A 23596-nucleotide genomic window follows, 5' to 3' on the forward strand; every position below is an offset into this window, starting at 1 on the left:
TATTTATGAAGCACCTTTCATAACATAAAATGCAGCGCAAAGTGCTTTACAGAAAAGGTATTAAAAACAAACAAAAAACAGACATTTAAAAACAATAAAAGAAAGAAAAAAACACAATAAACAATAAAAAACTACAAAGATAAAAAAGAGGAAAGAAGATAAAAAAGAGCTAAAATCATCGGGAGAAAGAAAGATAATACAGGTACTAAAAACAGCTGATAACAGTAAAGAGCAAATAAAAGGTTGAGTTAATTAAAAGAAAGACCTTAAAAATAAGTTTCGAGCTACTTCTTGAACATATCAACAGAGGATGCTTGTCTAATATGTGATGGAAGTTTGTTCCAGATCTTTGGTGCATAGCTGCAAAAAGCTGCCCCACCATACTTTTTATTTGTGGCTCATTCAACAAGCCAGTGTTAAGCTACATAAGCGAACAGTTTGGAACATATTCTGACAAGCAATCTGAGAGATATGAAGGTGCTAGACCTTTTTGAGCTTTAAAAGCAAGTGAAAATAAAAATCTATCCTCAACATTAAAGGTAGCCAGTGCAATGACGCTAATACTGGTGTAATATGTTCCCTTTTCCTAGTTTTAGTTAAAATTCTTGCTGCTGAGTTTTGAACAAGTTGCAACCAATCAATGGTTTTATTTGGTAAATCAGTATAAAGTGCATTACAATAATCTAAGTGAAAGAACAAAGGCATGAGTGAGTTTCTTGGCATCTTCCAAAGTAAGGTAGGGTCTGACTCTTGCAATGTTTCTTAAATGATAAAAAGCTATCTTTGTAACATTGTGGATATGACTTTTAAAGTTCAATTCAGAGTTGAGGATAACACCGAAGTTTTTTACTTCTGGTTTAGTCTGTAGAGGCAGTTCTTCTCTCTGTGCATCTGTGCCTATTATAAGAACTTCTGTGTTGTCTTCATTTAATTTAAGCAGGTTACTACTCATCCACTGTACAATGCTTGAGAGGCAATCTATCAAGGGATTTAGGGTCTCTTTATTGTCTGCTGCTACAGATAAATAGAACTGGGTGTCATCTGCGTAACAATGAAGATTTGCACCATGTTTGTGAACAATTTCTCCAATCAGAAGCATATACAGGGAGAACAGTAGCGGACCAAGAATTGAACCCTGAGGAACACCAAAGAGAAAGTTACGCTTTTCTAAGACATGTTCACGTAGGCTGACAAAATAACTTCTTCCAGTGAGGTAAGTCTTGAACCAGTTCAACACGGTTCCAGAGAGTCCAATCCAATTTTCAAGTCTGTCTAGGAGTATCTCATGTCGACTGTATCAAACACAGCACTTAGAGGCCTGAGACGTTTTTATTATCTGCACTCACTACAAAGATCGTTTGTTACTTTTACAAGGGCTGTCTCGGTGCTATGTCCTCTTCTAAAGCCAGACTGAAATTTTTCATGGGTCTCATTTTTTTTTTTGCAGGAATGCATCCAACTGTTTTAACATTGCCTTCTCTAAAATCTTACCCAGAAAAGGCAGGTTTGATATGGGCCTAAAATGACTCAAAACAGAAGGGTCAAGAGTGTGCTTTTTGAGTAAAGGCCTGACTAGAGCTGTTTTGAGTGTATCTGGGAAGATGCCTGTCTCTAGAGAGTTTACAATGTCAAGTACATTGTGGATAAAACTGTCTAAAACCTCCTTACAAAAGGAAGTGCGAATGGCATCAAGGGAGCAAGTGGAGGATTTCAGCTGTGGAATGATTTTCTGGAATTCTGTTTCACTAATTTTAGAAAAGGAATTTGGATATCCCCAAGAAGTACCAGCAGGATTTTGATTGGTAAAATCATTTACAATACCAGCTCAGATATTAGTAGTTTTATTTTATGATTTTATATAATGATGAAAACAGGTATACTCAATGTTTCTTTTCAAAACTTTTACTGGTTTTCAAAGTCAGAAACACATTTTTTTTAATTGACATATAAAACAGTTACAATTTCTTCTTCGAAAAAAATTATCATGTACAAAATATCAAAATATTCATATTACTGGTTGCAGAAGAAAAGTTTTTTAAAAAACCCAAAGAAACTGAGCTAGAAGGAGTTACAGTTCATATAAAGATTTTAAATAAAAATACAGGTATTCAGAGTTTTTACAGCCTTTTGAGGAAAATCGAATTGAATCAGTGTACTGTTTGACCTCCTTTGTGAAAACCAAGATGTTCGGCTTTTTACCTGGAAATTTTCTTCTATGAAGATGAAATTTAGCCAATAAAATTTATATGAAATTTAGCCAAAACGATTTGTGATTTAGAGCTGATAACTCAATTTAGATTTATCTTCCAGTATTCCAAACAGTACATGTTTACAAAATAATATAACATTTTCATGAATATGGCTTGTGAGACAGATGAGTTTCACAAAAAGGCAACATAAGTCTCAGGGGAATTATACTAAAATGTACAACTGGTATGAATATCCACAGACATTTTGTACCATCTCAGATCTACTGATGCATGATGTCACCGTGGAGGCGGGGTTATGCAGATGAAGGAGAAGAAGGAAAGGGAGGATGTGAGCCTCCCATCACCCCCCAACCCTCACCATCGTCATCCTCTAAGGTGTGTCTGCGCCGCTGGAGCTGCAGACAGACAAGACAGACTGCCGGTGCACCGACTGGACGCGACCTCTTCTCTCTGTTTCAGTCCGGGATAAACGGATCATGGCGTCAAAATGTCCAAAATGTGACAAGACGGTGTATTTCGGTAAGTTGATGTTTTCTGTGTAACCGCTGAAGAGGCCGAGCAGCGTTATTATCAGAGGAGGGAATATTAACGTTATATGAGGCTTTCTCATGAAATAATAGCTTGCTGTTATTCTTTAATCCCTTATCTTATTTAATTCCCATGACGTTATTCAGTCTGTTTTTAATGACCATGTAGCTGCCCTACAGCGCTTATGGAGGATCAGAGATGACCATTAATAAAAATAAAAGGTTTAGTTTTATTAATGCAGATTAATTTTCATGTCTCACAGACTTCACAGCAACACTTTTAGGGATATAATTAGGGCTGCAACTAAAGGTTAAAGTCATTATTGAATAATCTGTTGATTATTTGGTGAAAATGGTGAAAAATGTTGATCACTGTTTTCCAAAATCCAAGATGACGTCCTCAGATGTCTTGTTTTGTCCCCAACAGCAGTCACAACCCAAAGATATTCAGTTTACTGTCATACAGGACAAAAAAACCAGAAAATACTCACATTCCACAAGCTGAAATCAGACTCAAAACGAGTCAAAACCGTTAATTGATTATCAAAATAGTTTAAGATTAATTTAATAGTTGGCAACTAATTGATTAATCGACTAATCGCTGCAGCTCTAGATATGATAATAGCCTAACAAAAGATTTAATTTTATAAATATTCCTTAATACCACATCTTCCCTCTAATAAAAATTTACATGAAAAATACATTTTGTGACATCACTCCAATGTTATTTACTGAAATATTCAAAATCACAATGAGAAAAGTGAAGCTAATGTTCATCTCATTGAGTCCAAGTCATTTCTACCTTTTCACAGTCAAAATGTAATAAAATACATGTTTTCAAATATTTCAGATTTCACATTGCAACACATTTTGGTGAAATGTAATTTCTCATAATTTAGGTGGCGCAGTGTCAATAAAATATTCTATCCTTGCATATGTATTATATTTGTGAAACGCTGTATATATATATGTGTAAGGTATACAGTATTTGTACATGGAAAATAAACAGAAAAATAGTTTACGTCAAAAATAACCAGATGGGTATGTCTGTTTTTGGTTAGTGAATTAAATACATGACAAATCAAGGTACAAATCACATTGATACAAATAAAGACCATTAAAAAAATGTATATTGCCATTAATCAGTCCTGTTAAATGGTTTGCAGCACTGCCCACAATGGACAAGTATATATTATAAAGTATATTCAAAGCTATGAAAGTGATAGCTACCGTGGTATAAACCATGTGTGGTATATCATCTTGTGTATATTGTCACATCGCCCAACTTTATTATCATTCATTTAGAGCTATTACCCTCATGAAAAGAAATAAACCACCAATATGACGAGTAACTGTTAGGTGGCAGCAGGAAACGTACAAACTATATGATACTATGAATTAAATATTTTTAGCACATACATATAATAAGAATATTATAGTAACAACATTTGAGGTCTTGGATCAGATTGCACTTGAAGGATTGGTATGAAATTTAGAAAATTATGTTTTGTCATATTATTATGAGAGATGCTTTTCTCAGTCTTACCTGTATGAGCCTATTTTGACCAGTAATGTAAATGATGAAGTTTTGGAAAAACCACCAATAACTGGGGCAAACTGGGGAAATCAAACTCATACTTAAAGTCATACTCTTTAATTAATAACTCTCAAATCCAAAGAAGGGCGGAGATCAGATTTGGTTTTGACAGTTCATTAACATCCATTCAAGTTTTCAGTACCCATCCACGATAAAAGGGGAACATTTGGAAATTTGGAAGGTTGGTCGTAGCGAGGTGTGACTTCACCCGTTGGTTTCATTGGAGACGGTTTGAAGTCCAGAGTTGCAGCTTATGGTCGTCGCCTTCTTTTTGTTCTGAGCCATGACTTTCCAGATAAGGAGTGCAGGGCGTTGCCTTTCACGCTCTGGGAACACAAGTCATAAAATCTTATGAACAGAGCAATAATTTCCAAAATGACCATCAGCGCACTTATTAGAGGGCCTGAATGTAGAGATTGAGACCACAATGACTCCTTGAAAAAAAAAAGATATATTTAGTATTTGTAGAGAGATGCTTTTTGAATGGGAGTCTATTGAAACCAGGGCTGTCGATGACACTTGAAAGCATTTCTTCTGTGTTAGTTGCTGCTTGGTTTTACAGTCAAAACCCTTTTTTATTCCATTCAGCATGTTTTCATTCTGCTGCTCTCTTAACTAACTGCACATGCACAGTAACTAAGTCTCAATATACATCTATATTACAAATACATTATTCCACTAACAACAGAATTATCATAATAATAAAATTATCAGCCATATGTAATAATATGTATATAACAACAAACTCAACTCTGATATTTATAGTCAGTTTTGGCTCTTACATCAGCCGTACGACAAAGACACCATGTGACAGCAGGAATATTACAGTAATGCAATCAAACATGAAGTATAAACTTACTCCTGAGTAGCACAAACACACTGTAAGAGTCTGAATATTACAGTCATGTTCCAACGTCTAATATGTTCCAATCTAATAACCCTTATACAGTAATTATCTTGTGTCTGGTCTGTGCTGCCTCAGTGTGTCCTCGTGTTTATCATTTCCAACAAGATTACCAGTCTGGATGTGAAATGAAAGTTTCTCTCCAAAATGTCCAAAAATGTCTCAGCTGGTCAGTGCCAGACTCAGACTGGTAACAGCTATGTGTCCCATCTCAGGCTGTAATGGGTTTACTATCTTTGGATAAGATTACAGTGAACCATTAACATACTTGTTTGCTTGTCGTCATCAGCCTTAAATGTCTAAACTGACAGCTTATGACAAATCAACATCTTTACATTTACATTTTTCAGATTCATGTCCATCTTTAAATGTAGGTGAGTTGAGTTTATGTGTGTCGGTTGCTCGACTAACGGCCGTCTTCTTTTCCTCGTCTTTAAGCAGCATTGTTGAATGCTCAAAAGGAGGGTATTATCTTTCTAAAAAGTGAGTTAGTGATCGTGTATCAGTTTTCACCTTCTTTTTCATTTTGGAGCCACACCACATGGCCTGTTCAATAATTTATTGATTGCACATGGATCGATTTTCTTTTTGTTCTTTCCCTTCATGACTCTGGAGAGCAGCAGCAAACCACGCCCTGCAGCTTCAACCAGACACGCTGTTCGCTTTCTTACTCGTAACTCTGCTGTAAATCTAATGAATAAAAGAAAATAATGTATCTCAAAAGAAAAACTGTATGTTTCCTTACACAGGGAAATGAATCGAACCGCTCAGAGATTTTATCTTTGTTGGTATTTTGAGCTCCTGTCAGTTTCCATTCAGTCTTTCTTTATGCGATTAAGGATTTTTATTATTTTATTGGATAGTGTATATCCAGCATTTCATTACTACAACAAATTTATATATATATATATATAGTGTATATATACTGTATATAAAATAAAAAAGGACAAAAGGGACAAGAAGCTAAGAAAAGGGGCAAAAACAAAAGGAAGATGTTTTGAAGGGGAAATCAAAAAATACAGGATCATGAGTAAAAAAAGGAAAAAACTGCAGTTTCATCATTAAATAAATAAACAAAGTGGAAGAAAAAGAAAATATCTGATGTTGCTCTAGAAATTGCAGACTCAGATATTCTTTAAAAAAAAAAACAACAACATGTTTGATGTGATTTGCTCAGTAGATTCTTATAATTCCAAGGTTCCACAATGATAAGCTGACTAATGTACATATGCATGTCCTCCAGCATGGATGCAGAGTGTTCTCTGTGTGCCAAGGTGACTTACTGTCACATATCACAGTGACAGGCTGGCCAGTGAGTCTAAACAGGTAGTGTCATGTCGTATCAGGGCCTCGGTGTGTCTGCTGGGATATTCTGGGAGGAGGACAAACAGATAAATGACAGTCGGTGAACTTCTCTCACCTTCTGTCCTTTCTACAGTCTGTGTGCCTAAAACTTTTGAGTACAAGAGAGAGACAGAGAGTTCATAAGTTTGTTCATCCCACTTAGATTTTATGCATCTTTTGGGCTACCCCATTAAAATCTGGACTTCTGGGATTGAGAACACTTTAGGTAGATGTAATGGCACAATAACACTGTGGTTTTATGACACATTTTAATATAAATTCATGATTTCTGTCTCCTCTTCCTCCACAGCGGAGAAGGTGTCGTCTTTAGGGAAAGACTGGCACAAGTTCTGTCTGAAATGTGAGCGCTGCAACAAGACGTTGAATCCCGGAGGCCACGCTGAGGTGAGAGGAAGCTCATGTATTTACATTTTAAGATGAATCTAGAGGGATTTATGACGAGTGTAACTGAACATTTCTGTGTCAGTATTAATATGTAGCAGCCCCGGGAGTCCTATTTTAGATTATAACAGTAGGGGAAGAGTCTGCCTGGTGAACTAGATCAAATATCATAATAACTTTTGTGATTAATAATGTAAATAGTAAAGGCCCTTCCATACACACGTGGTGTAAATGTACCCGCAAACCAAAGCCTTTAACAAAAGAGAACTTAACCTAAACAGGAAGTCCATGCGGTTTCCTCGTGGTCAAACTTGTACTTGTACTTTCTAACCATTAGAGAAGTTGGGAGAAAAGTGTCTAAAAATTCAGTTTCGAGTTTCACCACGAGGAAACCACATGCACTTCCTGTTGAGGTCACGTCCTCTGTCGTCAAAGGCTGAAAAAGTTATTTATCTGCCTGCGTTTCAGAGCCTGTTCACAACAGGAGAATGTATATCTATGGGTGTAGAAGTCGGGAGGGAACAGTGTAGTTGTAGGTTCTTCAACAAAAATAAGTAATTAAATAATACTAATAATAAAAATGAAGGGTTAAATAATGAAATGAATGAAAACAATTATAAAAACATTCAAAAATGTGAAATGTATTGTCTGTATTCATATGCATTGATGTAATTCTAACAGGTAAACTATGATGGGATTTGTTAATAGTAGAATAAGAAAAAAGCTGAACTCTGCATCAATGCACTATACATACAGTAGCATGTTTAGTTTCTCTGATAGAAACCTGATACTTTATGATAAGTAATCATGTTATATTATATACTACATAAATTATTTTAAAGATCCTCTCTACACATGTTTAAGACATATAAAAAATACTCTGCTTTGAATTATATTTTGTGTCTGAATTGGCTAACTAACATCTGAATCTGTTTCATAAGTGTAACTACACAAGAGATTCATTCTCAGTATCTGTGCACTGGACCATGATTGGCTTCAAACTAGTTGTGATGTCACAAATCGTGCTTGTAGGTAGACGTGTTAAACTGAGATCGAAGGTGAGCTCAGAGAAACTTTCCTCCTTCAGCAGATGAAAGTGAAAACAAACTCTGAACATACATCATTCTGCACAGAGAAGAAGAACAAACATCCAACTGAGGGAACAAGAAGAAAAACTTGTTTTTGTGTGTCAGTAATATTTTGATTCCTTGTCTGAAAAGTGTTATAAATGGAAAGTTAAACCGAGGATTTTTCACTGGAAAAGACACATCAGTCTGTATTATTTTAAACAACGCACATCAAAATGTTAATGGTGCAGCTCTTACTAGGGAACTGGCTTTCACAGAGAATAATAAGATGAACAAAGGGGTAAACGTACAGCAGTATGGAATGATATTTAGCTGTTTTGTCACGCGTTATTAATTGGTGTAAACAGAGAAAATAACAGAGAGCAGACAAGTCATATAAACTCCTGCAAATAAGTTCTCGCTCATTTGTTATTTGGCATTATGTGAATCCAAACAGATTAAAACAAAAATGTGTTTAACAAAACTTTCCCACTCTCGTTCAAAAGAAAAAAAAAAACTGGAGGTTTAGTTTAGAGACTTTTGAAGGGAATGGATGCATCTGCTTATTATCCCTCCTTGTATTTTGCAGCATGATGGGAAGCCTTTTTGTCACAAGCCCTGCTACGCCGCCCTCTTTGGACCAAAAGGTTTCTTCTTGTTTAAACCTAAAAATAAACATTTCTACTGGTCATTTTCAGGGGTTTTTTTTTTTAAAAGCAACATTTGCGTGTGTTTCAGGAGTGAACATAGGCGGAGCTGGATCCTACGTGTACGATACTCCCGTCAACGAAGCCCCTGCAGCCGTTTCCATGGAAACAGATGCCAAACCAGAGGAGGAGAAAAGAGCCCCCGCTCGGGGACCAGTGAAGGGTGAGAAATACGTGGAGCAAAAATAGAAAGACTGTCATATAATAGGAAGAGACATTGAATGTCTGCTAGGATAGTGTAATCTCTAGAGGGATTAGGTTTAGTTAAGGTCATTTAAAACATGTGAGGGCAGCTTTTAGAGAAAAACAGGAGAAAATGAAGATGACAAAGAGGAAGAAAATATGTCAAACTGTCAGTAAAAACTGAGAAAAGCATATTGATGTTTTAGTGAAAGTGAGACTTTGATGACGTGTGTGTTTAAAGAGAACAACAAGGAGATAAACAGGATGGCATGAGAGATGGTGTGTGTAGCTAAAAGGCTGTAAATCTGCATTTCATACTGAATGTGTTCATGCATTGCCAATAAAGCCACGATTATTCGACAGTAAATAATGAATTGTTTCCTCGTCCAGCTGCAAGCTTCTCATCTTTCTCCGGAGGACCCAACACCTGCCCCAGATGCAACAAGACGGTGTATTTCGGTGAGCAGATTGGTGTTTTTCCACATCTCTCTCTCTGTTTGCATGTATATACAGTTTGAGTGTTGGAATGTGTGACTAAGTCCCACTGGTTGCCATGGTTACTGTCTCCACGGTGTTCAGCTGAGAAAGTGTCTTCTCTCGGGAAGAACTGGCACCGGCCCTGTCTGCGCTGTGAGAGATGCAGTAAGACTCTGGCTCCCGGCAGCCACGCAGAGGTGAGAGATGCGACAATAACACGCTGACAGTGCTGATTTCATAATACGTCTGGTCATTTTACTACTTTACATCATATTCAAAAAGGCACCAGACTGGTTTTCCATGCAGATAGTAGTTTGTTCTATTGGTACGTAAACACAATTTTAACAGGAGGGGAACATTATTCCAGGGGGGAACAGACTTCGATACAACACCCGACCTCTTGTAGACATTTTTTACTGTCATGTCGGGCATTTTAGTGCCGTTTAATGGGATATTTTTTACCACATTTTACTGTTTTAACCCAAACCATGATCTTTCCCTAACCCTAACCAAGTGGCTTTTGTGCCTAAACTTAACCATTTTACCCCAAACCATGGGAAGGATAGACGCATTACCTGCAGGCAAAAGCGTTCCTCCATTTTGAAACAGTTTGAACCTGATCACCTGATCTTGCACACTCAATATCAATGCGCATGCATAATAATTCCGTACCGACAATAAACTGACTATTGATACTATTGATGAATCCGTACCAATAGTCAGTTCCATTCAAAAAATGTCTACACACTGTTAAAAAACTAAATGAAGCTTTTCAGACACTCTTTTCTCCCTGTTGCAGCATGACGGACAGCCGTACTGCCACAAACCCTGCTACGCTGTGCTGTTTGGACCTAAAGGTATGAAATCACAAACTCTTTCAGCACAGTACAGGACAGCAGACCAGGTTCTTAGAGAAAGACTGTGCATCATATATTTTTCTGATTGTCAGCAAATCTCACGTGCAGCACCAAACCAACAATGAACTGATCTACTAACAAGTATTTTATGTATATCCACAGACTGATATATCATATTCCTCTGTGCTGTAGACCTCTGTTGTTGTCCAAAAACTATTAAAAACACATCAGTGAGCCAAACCGCTGCACTGGATGACATGTTTCTTCACCATGAAGAGTTTGGTCACGTTAATTTGTTTAGAAACGGCTCCAAAGACTAATAACAGTGATCATGTTTTCAGTCTGTGGAGAGTAGTTCTGTGTAAGGCAGACAGCACTGAGCATGCATACATATCACAACCTACTACACTGTACATTGTAAAGAGTTTTAGTATGAAGCCAAGAGGTTGTGATATGTAGCACAACAAGCTAGCGTAGATCAGTTCATTGAGATTTGTTGACAATAAGAAAAATATAGAAAATGGTCAGACATATCCTTTAAACAATAGTTCAAACAATAGAAATGTCCCCAAACAACATCATGAAAAGGGAGCCTGTACTATAGTTGTAGATCCACAAATATTCATCAGAGGCAGAGTTGGTGGGTGAAGGCAAATAACTTTTGTTGTTGTGGCCTAGAAGTGTCAGATTGAAGGTCGGAGAAAAGCACAAGTCGTACTTACAGAGAAGGAGAAACTACTGTGGAAACACTAGTACTATAACTGAAAACACATGATCATGTATCACCAATGTAATGTTAATTAAACATAAACAGCTAGATAGCCTTGTTACCTAGTTCGGTAGCCTGTAAATGTTTTTTAATATCTTCATAATTTTATTGGTAATAATAATAATAATTAACATTTGCCAGTTTGCACTTCATAAACTTGTGGCTCCTCTTTCAAAGGTTTAAGGGAACTGATGGTTAATATTCACTGGGAAAGGTCTGAGGAGTTTTTATTGATGTAAAAACACACGACACCATCACCTATAAAACTGGTCTGGTCATAGTTTCACTTTCCATTTGTTTTAATGGGCAGTAACTCGCACAAACGTCTGGATTTTAGAGTTTACAAGAGTTACACAAAACTTTTGGGCTGATATTGATCTAAAAATGTCTTTATTGTTCAATTCTGTAATTTTTTTTTTCTTCCCAGTGTCTCCAATCAGCCTTTACAGTAGAAAAATATCAGGATTGCTTGTCTTGCTTTGTTTTAAAGGATCAGTCCACCTAAATCACTCACAAAAATCTCACTGAACTCACTGAACTCCAGCCATGCAGGTTTAGAGACTATAACTCTCTTTCCACTCTTTTTACAACAACGGTGAATAAATAAATAAGTTTGCTTTTGCTTCTCAAAGCCATTGAAAACATACAAATGAAAAACACGACAGTGCTGCATCTTTCCTGAAACAACGTCCCTGTTACCCTGAACAATCCCCAGAATGAACTGTCAACAATTTTGGGGAATTTTTTTTTAATTGTAATTCCAATTAAAACGGCTCACAGTGATGTCTGTGGATTATCTAGAATACAGGACCTTGTTTCTCAAAAGACGTTTTTCTACTGAGTTTTTAAAAATTAAATGAAATCTCAGATGAAACTATCCTGAAACCTTTCACTATCTACATGGCTAGACAGCACAAAGGGTTTTTCATGTAGGAAGTTTGTTATTTGGGTGAACTGACCCTTTAAAAGGTAACGCCTGCGCTCTGCTCTCTCTCAGGTGTCAACACCGGAGGTGTCGGCAGCTACATCTACGACAATCCTGAAGCTGAGGCGCAGCCTTGAGCCCTGACGCTGCCTCCAACGCCCTGAGAAAGAAACACCTCCAGGACCCTAAATGTCTCTTTGATTTGCCTTCTACAGTCATGGTGACAAACGATATGTACTGCACTCACAGGGAGGGATGTTTAGATCTTTATGTTGTATTTGTATATTGTTTATATATCTATTTTTTGTACTGAAACAAACCTTTAATAAGTCCTCCCACGTGAGTTTCAGATTTGCCTTTTAAGTTTCTTGGTTCTCTTTGCCAAATAATTAACCTGCTATGTAGTGGATTAAAGCAGCTGTGTTTTTTCACTCATGATTAGTAGTTTTTCAGACTTTTGTGCACTAACGAGATGTACTGTACGAAAAAAAAAAGTACAAGCCCAACAATTTAGTGTCAGTGTTTCTTGGATGAGATCATCCGGGCTCTAGAAAGAATGATGACTGTGTAGACGTAGCTAAGACATGCACATAGACGTGGATTTTACTGAATGTTATGAAGGTGTGTTTGGGGTCTGTTGTGAGCAAAAAGTGGTCAATCTGCTCATCACGTTTTCTACAGTAAAACTGTGTTATACAAAAACCGTCGTCAGTGTCTGTGACTTAATACAAAACAGCAGCAATACTGTTAAGTTATAACTACGCAAGGATAACTTTATTCATGTAACACATTTCATACACAAGGGAAATCTTTAGGGTTGCTAATAATGATAAATTTTATGTTTTATTCATTTGACAGTTTTTAAACATAAATATATTAATTGTTTAGTCTATAAAATGTTAGAAAAACAGTCAAAACTGCCCATTGCATTTCTCAGACACCAACATAATGTCTTCAGATTGCTTGTTTTGTTCAACCAACAGTTCAAAACCCAAAAATATTCAGTTGACTGATATAAAACTGAGACAAACAACACATTTGAGAAGCTTGAACTAGAAGATTTTTGGTATTTTAGCTTGAAAAATGATAAAAAAAAATTAATCGACTATCTGAATTGTTGCAGGTTAATTTTCTGTCGACTGACAAATCAATTAAACTGATACTAATTTTACTGCCACAAATTCCAAATGTGATCATTTAGCAAAAGTGCTTCTTACAGCAATAAAACACCAAGCTGGAGTTTTAAAGTTTAAATTAATTTTCTGTTGAACAAGTAATTTATTAATTGGCTCATATCGTTTCAGCACAGAAAATGTTTCTGCATTAAAAGACATTAAGAGGACCAACCGTGACACAAGAAGGAGCCTATAAACTAAAGCAGCTTCAGATTTAATTTGGCCTCCAGGTAAGAAAAGTTTACCGTGTGGTGCAGTGATCTGAAGGCAGACAGGATGTGAAAACTGACTGCAGCTCTCTGACTGATCTGGAACCACACAGTTCAGGTTAGTTCATGTTCTCCGTTATTGTTGTTACATAACAGCTTTGCACACAGCAGACTTATAGTATTTTTCTATTGTTATGTGTGTTGCAGTTGTGCTCCACCTCAGAAAGGTGCGACCAAATAAAAAGGTAAAACGTCACTGACAGGATGCAGCTAGAAACGCCCCTTACTGGAAATAAGGAAGAGAAGAGCTGTCAAGTTAGACGGAATGACACAGGAAGTGCTGAGCCTCTGTACAAAAAAATAATAGTATAGGACCTGCAAATAACAATAATAACAATACTGTATCAATATGTTGTAGTGATCAATTCTGGAGAGTAACTAAGTACTTTACATATTATTTTGAGATATGTGTTTTCAATGCTCCACTACAATTTGTACTTTTGTGCTTTTTACTCCACATATTCGTACATTCATATGTTTTACTTTTTGTTGTAAATTTCTATTTCATAGTATTTATGATTCAAGACTCACAGCAACACACTGGGTGGCAACACTGAACACAGTCAAATTTGTCTTCTTCTAGTTCCAATTAGATCATGAAATAAATATTTACAATTGTATATATATATTGTATATCTATTGCACATTTGTGATGTGTTAAAAATATAAATATTGCCTAATAGGGAAGAGTGTGTGAGTGTTTAGTGGGCTGTTGGGTAAGCACTGTGTGTGTGTGTGTGTGTGTGTGTGTGTGTGTTATGTATGATGACTTGTATTTTCTCTTACTTTGTATAGATTACACATATTATATATTTTGGTACCACAACACCAAACAAATTCCTTGTACGTGCAAACCTGATCCTGATAATGCACACATCTGTAATAATAATTAAAATATATAGTAATGATAATAATAATCTATATTATAAAATAACACTGAAAGGGGCCATTCTGCAGCACATGAGCAGGTACCGACACTGATGTCATGTCCTCTGCAATTTCAGGGTTGATTATACATTTTACAATTAATGATGTAGGTATTTTATATGCTGATTCCAGGAACAAGATATAATAAAATTCAACTATTTTTAGTAAAAAAAAAAAAAAACATTCACCACAAATGAAAAGATCATTCTATAAATGCAGAGAATAATCAGCAGTTGACAATAATCATCACTGGCTGTCATTCAAATGAAAAGTACATGTGTTATTGAACTAAAGTGGGTTTATTCATGATTAAATCACCAGTTGCTCCTGAGGGGTGAAATGACACAGTTACTCATGCTGTGAAGAAGTGAAAGTAAACAGGTGGCTTCCTCATTACAGTTTGCTGATACTTAAACTTTTTGAGTGTAGGACTTTTACTTTTTATATTGTAGTATTTCTACTTTTACTTACTGATATGAATACTTCTTCCACGACTGGGAGCCACTAGATAAATACAGGTACAATTATGTTTACTGTTTTGGCTCACTGGGAGGGCCTTAAAGAGACAGAGAGTTTATTTTAACTGTGAATCATGCAAAGATACTCTAGTGGAGTCCCAGTCAGGAAGCTTGGAGTGGAATCTGAAAAATGTATTTACCATTGGGCTGGGAGTCTCTTCTATTATCTGAGAGAAACTGGGTCGACCAAAAGAATTTAGTGTTCAGTTAAATCTAGGTAGGTCTTTTTTGTTTATTCATTTTTATTTTCTTGTCCTTTGTTTGTTCAAATTGGCAGATAACTCTGGTTCACTCTCCATCATAGTAAAAAAAATTGGGTAAAACTTCAGTCAGCAGTACATCCTTCAGAGGCGTCTTATTTTGAAATACAACACCGGAAGTTAGCATTAGAGTTCTTCTTCGTTGGCGGACATACTCGGCAGCTCCGACGCGCCATCACGGGATTAGACGTCCGACGATTTTTAACAGCATAAATAAATAAAACCCGACACTTTCACACGGTGCAACTTGTGAGACGACAACATAACGTTATATCCGTTAAGTTTGTCCTCAACTCGGATAAGAAAGTTTATTATCCGCCCGCGAAGAACGAATTCAGTCAACTGTTAGCTTGTGACGTTGTTAGCTGCGGAGGAATTTCACAGCCTGTTTATGTTTTCGCCACTTCAGAGAAATGTTGGACGGATCTTCGGTTCACAGCGGTGAGGCCAACATCGGCAACGTCGAAAACAACAACCCGATCACCGGCAGCGATGGGGTGAACACGGGAAACAAGGCGAGACCGGCGGTACTGAAGAAAGGAGGGAAGAAGCTGCGGCCGCTACATCACCAGAAACCTCCGCGAAACAACCTCAACATCCGCCTGACCGACAACAACAACAACAGTCTGACGGCTTCATCCGCAGCTCAGCCCGGTACCGAGCTGCCTGCCGGTACCGAGACCGTACTGAACCTCCGTCATCTCAAACCGGGAGCCAGGAAAGAGGTAACATTAACTCCTCGGTGTAAACGACGCTAAAGTTAGCTTCCGATCCGGGGATGAAGGGAAAGTTAAGGGGACACATAAATATTAATATTTAACGGCTGATTCAGTTTTTTTTCACCACTTACACTTAAAATTGTTAGCCCACTTTCAGATTTGTGAAACCCTTTTTTTTGCTTGTGAAAAATGAAAAATAATATTATAAAATATATAAAACAAATAATTCTCCATCCAGATCACATTAGACCAGGTCTAGACCGAAAACTACTATACTTAGACATGCAAATCTGGATTAGATTAACCAGGAAACTCCAGAGACTCAATATAACACAGTTTCAGATTTAGTGTCAGTTTACTGTCATAGAGGACTAAAGGAACCAGAACCAGAACCAGAAAATATTCACATTTGAGAAGCTGGAATCAGATAATTTTTACTTTTTTTTTCTTAAAGAACGACTGCAAGTGATGAATTGATTATCAAAACAGTTGGCAATTGATTTAGTAGTTGGCAACTTATCCATGAATTGACTAATCATTGCAGTTCTAGTCCTCTGTGATCTTGAATTGAATATTTTTGAGTTTTTGATTGTCAATCAGACAAAACAAGACATGATAAGACATTAATTTGGCCTCTGAAATTGCATTTTCACCATTTTCTGACATGTTTTAGACCAAAATATCATTCAACAGACACAGAGAATAATCAGCAGTTGACAGTAATCTTACTTGCCACCCTACTTACATCACTTTCATAAAGTTTTTAAAGATATGCGCTTTCAAAGACTCATAAAAAGATAATAAACTCTGTCATCCGAATAAAAGGTTCATGTGTTATTGAACTTAAGCGGGTTTAATCTTGATTAAATCCCCAGTTGTGCCTGAGGGGGTTTGAAATGACGCAGTTACAAATCCATGCTGTGAAGAATCGAAAGTAGACATGTGGTGAACAAGTCTGACTTCCTCTGTTTGTCGGCCGCTTCAGGCAGAGAAACGCAGGCTGCGGCAGGTTTGTCTGTAAGATAAAAGAGGAGAAGAAGAGCTGCACGTTTCATAACACTTAGAAAACAAGAAAGAGAGAGAACAAGAAAAAGCTTTGCACATGTTTTATGACGTATTCAACACTATCATATATAATGGTTTATTGACGTATTAAAGTTATGTAATTTAACAGTTGTTACGGGGCAGACACTGACTGTGTCTGATAGTTATTGGGGGGGGGGGGGAGCTGTGGAACTTGATTTTTAAGAGAATATACGACCGTATGTTGTCAGGACCAGTGCAGAGAGTAAAAAGAGGAAATGTTGTGAAGCAGGTTGGATGGAAGTGTGATTATGGTTTGAGGTTTGCACGAAACTCTTTAAGCTCCTAAACCTCGTTACCTAACCGCTTCATCCGTGTGCGGTTGTCCTCTTTTCACTCACAAAACAAAAACCAGTTTCTAAACAACATACTCAGTGCTTTTTATGTGCACTAAAAGGACAAGTTCACAGTTTTTCAGTTGTGTCTTAAAACAATAGTCAGGAGCTCAAATGAACATTGAAACATGTTTTTCTTGCTGTAATCATTCCTCCTGTTCATACTGACCATTAGAAGATCCCTTCATAATGACCTTACAATGGAAAAATGTACTTAAAAGTTTATCTGAAGCTAATATGAAGCTTCAGCGTCCAAATGAGTCAAATCAAGTAGATATCTTTCAACATTACAGTCTTTTTGTTACTATACTTCCACCTGCAGCTCAACAGGGAAACACTGTCCGAGGAAACACAAAGAGGGAATTTGATGCTAAAAAGACTGTAAATGTGTCAGATATCCACTTGATATGACTAACTCAGACTGCTGAAGCTGAATAGAAGCTTCACATCAACTTTTAAATGACTGTGTGGACACACTGTGGATTTTTGCCTCCATCACTTACATTAAAAGCACATTTGAAGGATCTTTAATATCCAGTATGAACAGGAGGAATGATTACAGCGAGGAAAACCTCTTTCACTGTTCATATGGACACATGACTGATGTTTTTCTCCAGGACGCTGATGTCTTAACTGTCATGTAAACAAAGAACCTGGTTCTAGTAACTGGGGTTGAGGATTAGAGAAACCTTGTTTCCACAAGTAGATTATTCTCTGGAGAACACAGATTTCTCTGCTATCTACAGGATACTTGTGACCAGTTTTTTTTTTTTTTTTTTTTTTTTTCAAGTATGCATGTTCATAACAATAGACTGCAGACAGGGAAAACACAGAAGGAAGCAGCTGGATGAAAGGAGACATTGTTACACAGAGTGATGCGTCCAAAGTCTGACTAAAACTGAAACTAAAACAGGGAAGCGTGTAGAAGTCCACTCCCACATCTGAACTTTTAACTGTTAAAATGCCTGTCTCTCAGTGCTGCCCGACTGCTCCAACACACACACACACACACACACACACACATACACACACACACACACACACACACACACACACACCAAATACCAAAAAAAAAAGTCAGGAAGCAGCGTCTTCTACGTCTTCTACCACTAAAAATTCCAACCAGTAAGCCACGCCTCCAGAAATCTGGTTACTTAAGTTCATGTGAACACAGACTGAAGCTCCTCCGTGGGCTGGGCAGCACGGTTGAAACATAAAATCTTTAATTTTTTTTGTTCACAGTTTGGGAAAACCCATGATTTCAGTCAGTCAAAAACATGATTGAAAGGTATTTTTTTTCTAGGTCTTTATGTGCAAAACAGTTGAGCCCTGCATCATTTGCAAGGCTGTAATCGTTGTGCATATTTAAAAGTACAGCTCTGAACCGTCAGTAACACTTGATTCAACTCATGTAGAGCACAGACTTCCTGTTTAATAATCTGCATCCACTCAAACACCTGCTATAAGAAACTGAAACGTTTGTGATTTTAAAGTTACACGCATCTCTTATCAAAACGAATAATTTAATTTAAATTTATTTAAAAGACACGTTGGGGTTTGTGATAGCTGGTGGTCACTGAGACGAAGACAGTGAGATGTGGTTAAATACTCACTGTGAGGATGTTGATTTAAGACTTTAAGAGTTTGTCAGATAGTTTGATTAATAACCGTTTGTTTCTGTTTCACAGCTGCTGAAATCTAAAGGTGGCAGATCGGAGCGAGGGCCGGCGCCGTCAGGAGGCCAACCAGCCCGCGGCCCGGTCGGACACGAACAAATCAGCCAAAATGTGAACGTTCGGAGCCACAAGCAGGGCCAAAGCATCGGGGCTCCTCACGCCTCCAGGAAGAAAGACAACGGCAGCCCGAACAAGCCCTCCTCCCCCCACCAGCCCGCGCTCCGAGAGCAGAAGAAACCCCTCCACGCGTCCAACAACTTGAAGATCTTCAACGCGCCGCCCGCCGAAGCCGCGCCCGAATACCTCAAAGACGGCGAGAAGGTGTACGCTGGAGCCAAGTTCAGTGAGCCGCCCTCACCCAGTGTCTTACCTAAACCGCCCAGTCACTGGGTCGGAGAAAACGAGCCTCAACAGAGCAACCAAAGCCGAGAGCAAATGACTGTTCATTTAAAGTCGCTGCTGAAGGTTCAAGATAAAGCGTGACGGCGAGTGCGGAGTCCCGACGGATATCACCGATTGCCAACAACTGGAAAATTAGTAATGAGATAAATTAAGTTTGGCCTTTAACACATTGCAATACAATGTAGGGAGTTTTTATTAACTGTAGTACATTTTCCTGTAATAAGCCAGCACGCTGCCTGCATTTGTAAACAGTTCGGAGCCTCCTTGTTGTTGCTGGAGATCAGACTGACATGCTGTGTATGTCGGTCCTTAATCAGATATTTACTGCCTTCTCTTTGACAGGAGAAATAAGAGAGTAAGATGTTTTTGTGATTTGAAATTTATGAGAAAACAAATGGTTACTATTAAAAAAAAAAGAAAAAGTGAAGGTATGAAAGTGCGGCGGGAGGCTGAAGTCGTCTCCAGCAGCAACACGATCAGTGTCTCGATGTTTGCAAAGCGATGAAGGCTCTTTCTCTGTGAATAGTTTTGAAAAGGCAGCCTCGCGTCGATCGACTTTTTAAAAGAGCTCGTGTAAATGTACATAATATATTTGTGTATATTTTTCCTCGTTATTTTAACTGAGATTCTAGTTTTGTTACTGAGGTTTTTTTTTTTCCAAAAAAAAAAAAAAAAAAAAAAAAAAAAAAAGTCCCCTGCGAACTGAGGCACTTTGTAAACAGCTCCTTCAGCGTGAGGTACAGTGGACGTAAGAAAGACTTTTTCTTACCGATTTGCACTGAAAACTAAAATCGGGAAGGGCGGGAAACCTGACTTTGAGGTTCCGAAGCTTGAGCGGCCACTCCGATGAATTCACCAGCCAGATTAAAGCACAGGAGAGGACTTTCACATCTCGGCTGGTTACTTTCAAAACGGCCCCCCCGATAGCGGACGAACCCAAAGTCAACGGGTAAAGTTTACCAGCCGTCGACTGGTGGCTGAATCTTCCTTCCCTGAACCTGAACACGGGTCCAGCCGGTGGAAAAAGCCAAGAGTCAAATCAGGGACTGTGAAGCTGGCGAGGCCGTCGGAGCCTCAGCGAACTGAAGAGAAGATGGCCGTGTGAAAAGTCTCCAAACCAGCTGCTGCAGAAAGCCAGTATCCAGCATCCAGACCGCTGTTTCTTTTTTTTTTTTTTTTAAACTTCATTGCACTGACTTAAGAGTACGTCCACATTAAACCGGCTCAATTTTAAAAAAAAATCTTTGCTCTCTTGTGTTTCTGCCTTCCGTCCACAACAAGTCGGCGTCTTTCTCACCCAACGAGACGAGACGAACACCTGCCCGGTCATCGTTATCACATCACTCATTTTAAATGTCAGTATAGCTGATCAACAACACAGCTGTTGTCACTTAACTGTATTTCTTTTTTCCTTTTTTTTGTCTAATTAGAGCTCAGACGATTAGTCGATTTGAAAATGTGAGGATTTGCTGCTTTTTCCTGTTTTTATATCTTTGAATATCGCTGAATATTTTATGATTTTTAGCGTGTTAGTCACAAAAAAACAAGACATTTCTAACTGTGATGGGCATTTTTAACTATTTTCTGACATTTCATAGATTCATCTGGGACACAGTCAGCAGATGAATCAATAATGAAAATATGTGCGAGTCATAAAATCATCGATTCTTTTTACCTGCAGGGCAGAGCAGCAGGCTATGACGGACAGTTATTTAGATTTAATACTTGTTCCATTATCTGACAATGGAGGCAGATAAACATACATTTAACCAGAGTATAAAGTATCTGAGGTTACGGACGGAGATCTCGCTCGTTGTTCTCACAGCATTTTAAAAATTGGACGGCTTCTTGTGGACGTGGTCTTATTTTGTCTGTATATTATGTTGTTTTTTTTTAAAGGGGACTTGCTTTCACACCCACAACTCCATTTCACATACCTCTTCTTTACCTTTTTCATTTCTTCGAGATACTTTAAAGCACGTTATTTTTTACCAAGAGTACAGTATGTGTTGGATTCGAGGCAGACGATCTTGTGATTATGTACCACGTGTGTGTGTGTGTGTGTGTGTGTGTGTTTGTGTTTCTTTCTTTGTTTTTATTTTTATCTCCATGGTTTCTGTGGATGCAGGCAGCTGCTGGATCTTGTTTCTTGACCTCTGTGACGTCACGTAAATGGAAAATTGTATTACTGTAGTTTCAAAAACTGCCTATTTCATTGCGATGTTTTAAAATGATTTCATTCCAGTTATGAGAACATGCTCAACACGACCCCATGACACAATTTGGAAAAAAAAAAAAAAAGTTTATTTTATGAAGTGTTTCATATCTAAATTAAAAAATTATATTAAAATATTGGTTACCCCTATTAAATGTTGTCTGTGTTTATTACACGCTAAGAGAAGTCACATTAGTGTGTTTGTGTTTCCTGTTACAGATGGTTTCTTCTATTTTCATTTAGTTTATTTTTATTATAAAGTCTTTATGGTGTGAAAACATTCTATTTGGGATTTTCTTGCTTAAGATCAGACACCAAAACATCTGTAACAAAGTGTTTCAGTGTATATTAGGTGTTTCTATTATAAGGACAAACAACTACGCCTCTGCTGCAGTTGAACTTTTATTGATTGCAAAACATCCTACACATATTGCAACACCGATTATGGAACAAACAGCTCACCACTAACCGCTGACGGACCGTCACGTCTTCCTGAAATAACTTTAAACCTCATTGTTTTGGTCGATGTTATTTACAATAAGCAGCTGGAAATATTATTTTTTTTACCCACAACTAGTTTCTAAAAGAAATCAAACTTATCTGCAATTTCTACAACCCAGTTTTGACCAAAATATCAACAACTTTCTTTGTGCAGCTTCATTTGAATGAACTTCCTACTATTTGAACTGTGTGTGCTGCACCAGGCACAGAAGCACCACACGGACAGGCCTCGTGTCCAGAACAAAGCTTTTACAAAACTGAGTGGACAGATCTCTAGATTTTGACTCCCACATAAAGTCTATCACAAAAACAGACTTTTTCACCTCAGGAGTTTGATCATTTTTAACATAATAATATGCAGAAAATATGGAACACCTTATCAGCAGAAATTAAAGAGGCGACCTCAGCAAGCACCTTTAAAAGCCAAGTAAAAACTCACCTGTACAGACTGGCCTTCAATTAACTTCCTCCCCAACATCTATGTATGTTTATTTTTATTTTTAATGTATTGTTACTTATTTTAAATGTCTTCCTCTGTGTATAGCACTTGAGTTACAACCACCATATGAAAAGTGCTACACTAAACTTAAAGGTGCAGTGTGTAGGATTAAGTGGCATCTAGTGGTGACGTTGCAGATTGCAACCGAGTGTATACCCCTCCCCCTCCCCTTTCAAGCATGTAGGAGAACCTACAGTGTCTGCGAAACTCACAAAAAACTCTAGAGCCAGTGTTCGGTTTGTCTGTTCTGGGCTACTGTAGAAACATGGTGGTGCAACATGGCGGGCGTTGTGGAAGAGGATCCGCTCTCTGTGTAGATATAAAGGGCTCGTTCTAAGGTAACAATAACACAGTTCTTATTTTCAGGTGATTATACACTAGTTAAAACATACTTATGAATATTACATTCCATTTCTGCCAAGTCCGTTACACTAGCCACTAAATTTTTTCAAGATAAGGAAAATGCTGATTGTTTTGTTACCATAAAAGTAAGGCCTTTAAAGAGTCTATGGCCATGCCAGCAGCTCAGTGAGAATGAACTAAATACTAACATAACCCTACTTATAATAACAATGCTAACATGCTAATGATAAGCAGGTCTGTTAACTGTTCTTAATGTACTGTAGTTTAGCATATTAGCACGCTAACATTAGCTAATTAGCACAAAGTACACCTGAGGCTGATGTCATTCATTTTGCAGGTATTAAGTGTTTTGGACAAAACTAAAATGTTGACCTGATGATGTGGTGAAGAAGGAGCTGAGCCAGTCAGTCATAAAATCATCGATTCTTTTACCTGCAGGGCAGAGCAGCAGGCTATGACGGACAGTTATTTAGATTTAATACTTGTTCCATTATCTGACAATGGAGGCAGATAAACATACATTTGACCAGAGTATAAAGTATCTGAGGTTACGGACGGAGATCTCGCTCGTTGTTCTCACAGCATTTTAAAAAATAGGACGGCTTCTTGTGGACGTGGTCTTATTTTGTCTGTATATTGTGTATAATGTTTTTTTTTTTTAAAGGGGACTTGCTTTCACACCCAC

The 23596-nt window shown here is 37.7% G+C and overlaps 2 protein-coding genes across 2 annotated transcripts; both read left to right on the plus strand.

Moving 5' to 3' along the window:
• Positions 1-2087: 2087 nt before the first annotated feature.
• LOC121882158 (cysteine-rich protein 2-like) lies at positions 2088-12673 on the plus strand. The gene is made up of 8 exons (XM_042390197.1): positions 2088-2729; positions 6893-6987; positions 8641-8698; positions 8790-8921; positions 9332-9400; positions 9521-9615; positions 10218-10275; positions 12042-12673. The coding sequence occupies exons 1-8, from the start codon at positions 2687-2689 to the stop codon at positions 12104-12106; spliced, it is 615 nt and encodes a 204-aa protein (XP_042246131.1). The 5' UTR covers positions 2088-2686; the 3' UTR covers positions 12107-12673.
• A 2563-nt stretch (positions 12674-15236) lies between these two features.
• pnrc1 (proline-rich nuclear receptor coactivator 1) lies at positions 15237-20756 on the plus strand. Its single transcript, XM_042390188.1, has 2 exons — positions 15237-15843; positions 18944-20756. The coding sequence occupies exons 1-2, from the start codon at positions 15532-15534 to the stop codon at positions 19412-19414; spliced, it is 783 nt and encodes a 260-aa protein (XP_042246122.1). The 5' UTR covers positions 15237-15531; the 3' UTR covers positions 19415-20756.
• Positions 20757-23596: the final 2840 nt, after the last annotated feature.

Source organism: Thunnus maccoyii, chromosome 17 (genome assembly GCF_910596095.1).
Source record: "Thunnus maccoyii chromosome 17, fThuMac1.1, whole genome shotgun sequence".
Taxonomy (NCBI): Eukaryota; Metazoa; Chordata; class Actinopteri; order Scombriformes; family Scombridae; genus Thunnus; species Thunnus maccoyii.